Source organism: Bison bison, unplaced genomic scaffold, assembly GCF_000754665.1.
Source record: "Bison bison bison isolate TAMUID 2011002044 unplaced genomic scaffold, Bison_UMD1.0 scf7180017864080, whole genome shotgun sequence".
Classification (NCBI taxonomy): domain Eukaryota; kingdom Metazoa; phylum Chordata; class Mammalia; order Artiodactyla; family Bovidae; genus Bison; species Bison bison.
Window position 1 is genome coordinate 415650 of NW_011494652.1, and position 733 is coordinate 416382.

Here is a 733-nt window from a genome sequence, read left to right on the forward strand (position 1 = left end):
CCTCTGTAGTCACTGTGGAGGAAGGTCCTGTCACACTGGTGGGGGTGGAGACCCTCTCAGTGGTCGCTGTGGAAGAGGGTCCAGTCACACTCGTGGGGGTGGAGACCCCCTCTGTGGTCACTGTGGAGGAAGGTCCTGTCACACTGGTGGGGGTGGAGGTCCTCTCAGTGGTCGCTGTGGAAGAGGGTCCAGTCACACTCGTGGGGGTGGAGACACCCTCTGTGGTCACTGTGGAGGAGGGACCTGTCACACTGGTGGGGGTGGAGGTCCTCTCCATGGTCACCGTGGAAGATGGTTCTGTGACACTGGTGGGGGTGGAGGTCCTCTCAGTGGTCACCATGGAGGAGGGTCCTGTCACACTGGTGGAGGTGGAGACTGCTGCTGAGGTCACTGTGGAGGAGGATCCTGGCACGCTTGTTGGGGTGTAGACCCTCTCGGTGGTCGCTATGGAGGAGGGACCCGTCACACTGGTGGGGGTGGAGACCCTCTCAGTGATCACTGTGGAGGAGGGTCCTGGCACACTCGTAGGGGTGGACACCCTCTCGGTGGTCAACGTGGAGGAGGGTACTGGCACACTTGTGGGGGTGGAGACCCTCTCGGTGGTCACCGTGGAGGAGGGTCCCATCACACTTGTGGCGGTGGAGGTCCTCTCAGTGGTCGCTATGGAGGAGGGTCCTGTCACACTGGTGGAGGTGGAGACTGCTGCTGAGGTCACTGTGGAGGAGGATCCTGG

The 733-nt window shown here is 62.1% G+C and overlaps 1 protein-coding gene across 1 annotated transcript in view; it reads right to left on the reverse strand.

Annotated features, from left to right (window-relative positions):
* The window catches only part of MUC5B (mucin 5B, oligomeric mucus/gel-forming), a 36688-nt gene that overhangs the window by 10018 nt on the left and 25937 nt on the right, over nucleotides 1-733 (reverse strand). The window contains exons 37-38 of the mRNA XM_010837805.1: nucleotides 500-629; nucleotides 244-444 (exon numbers count right to left, since the gene is read on the reverse strand). Coding sequence (XP_010836107.1) covers nucleotides 244-444; nucleotides 500-629 — 331 coding nt within the window. The remainder of the gene's footprint in view (nucleotides 1-243; nucleotides 445-499; nucleotides 630-733) is intronic.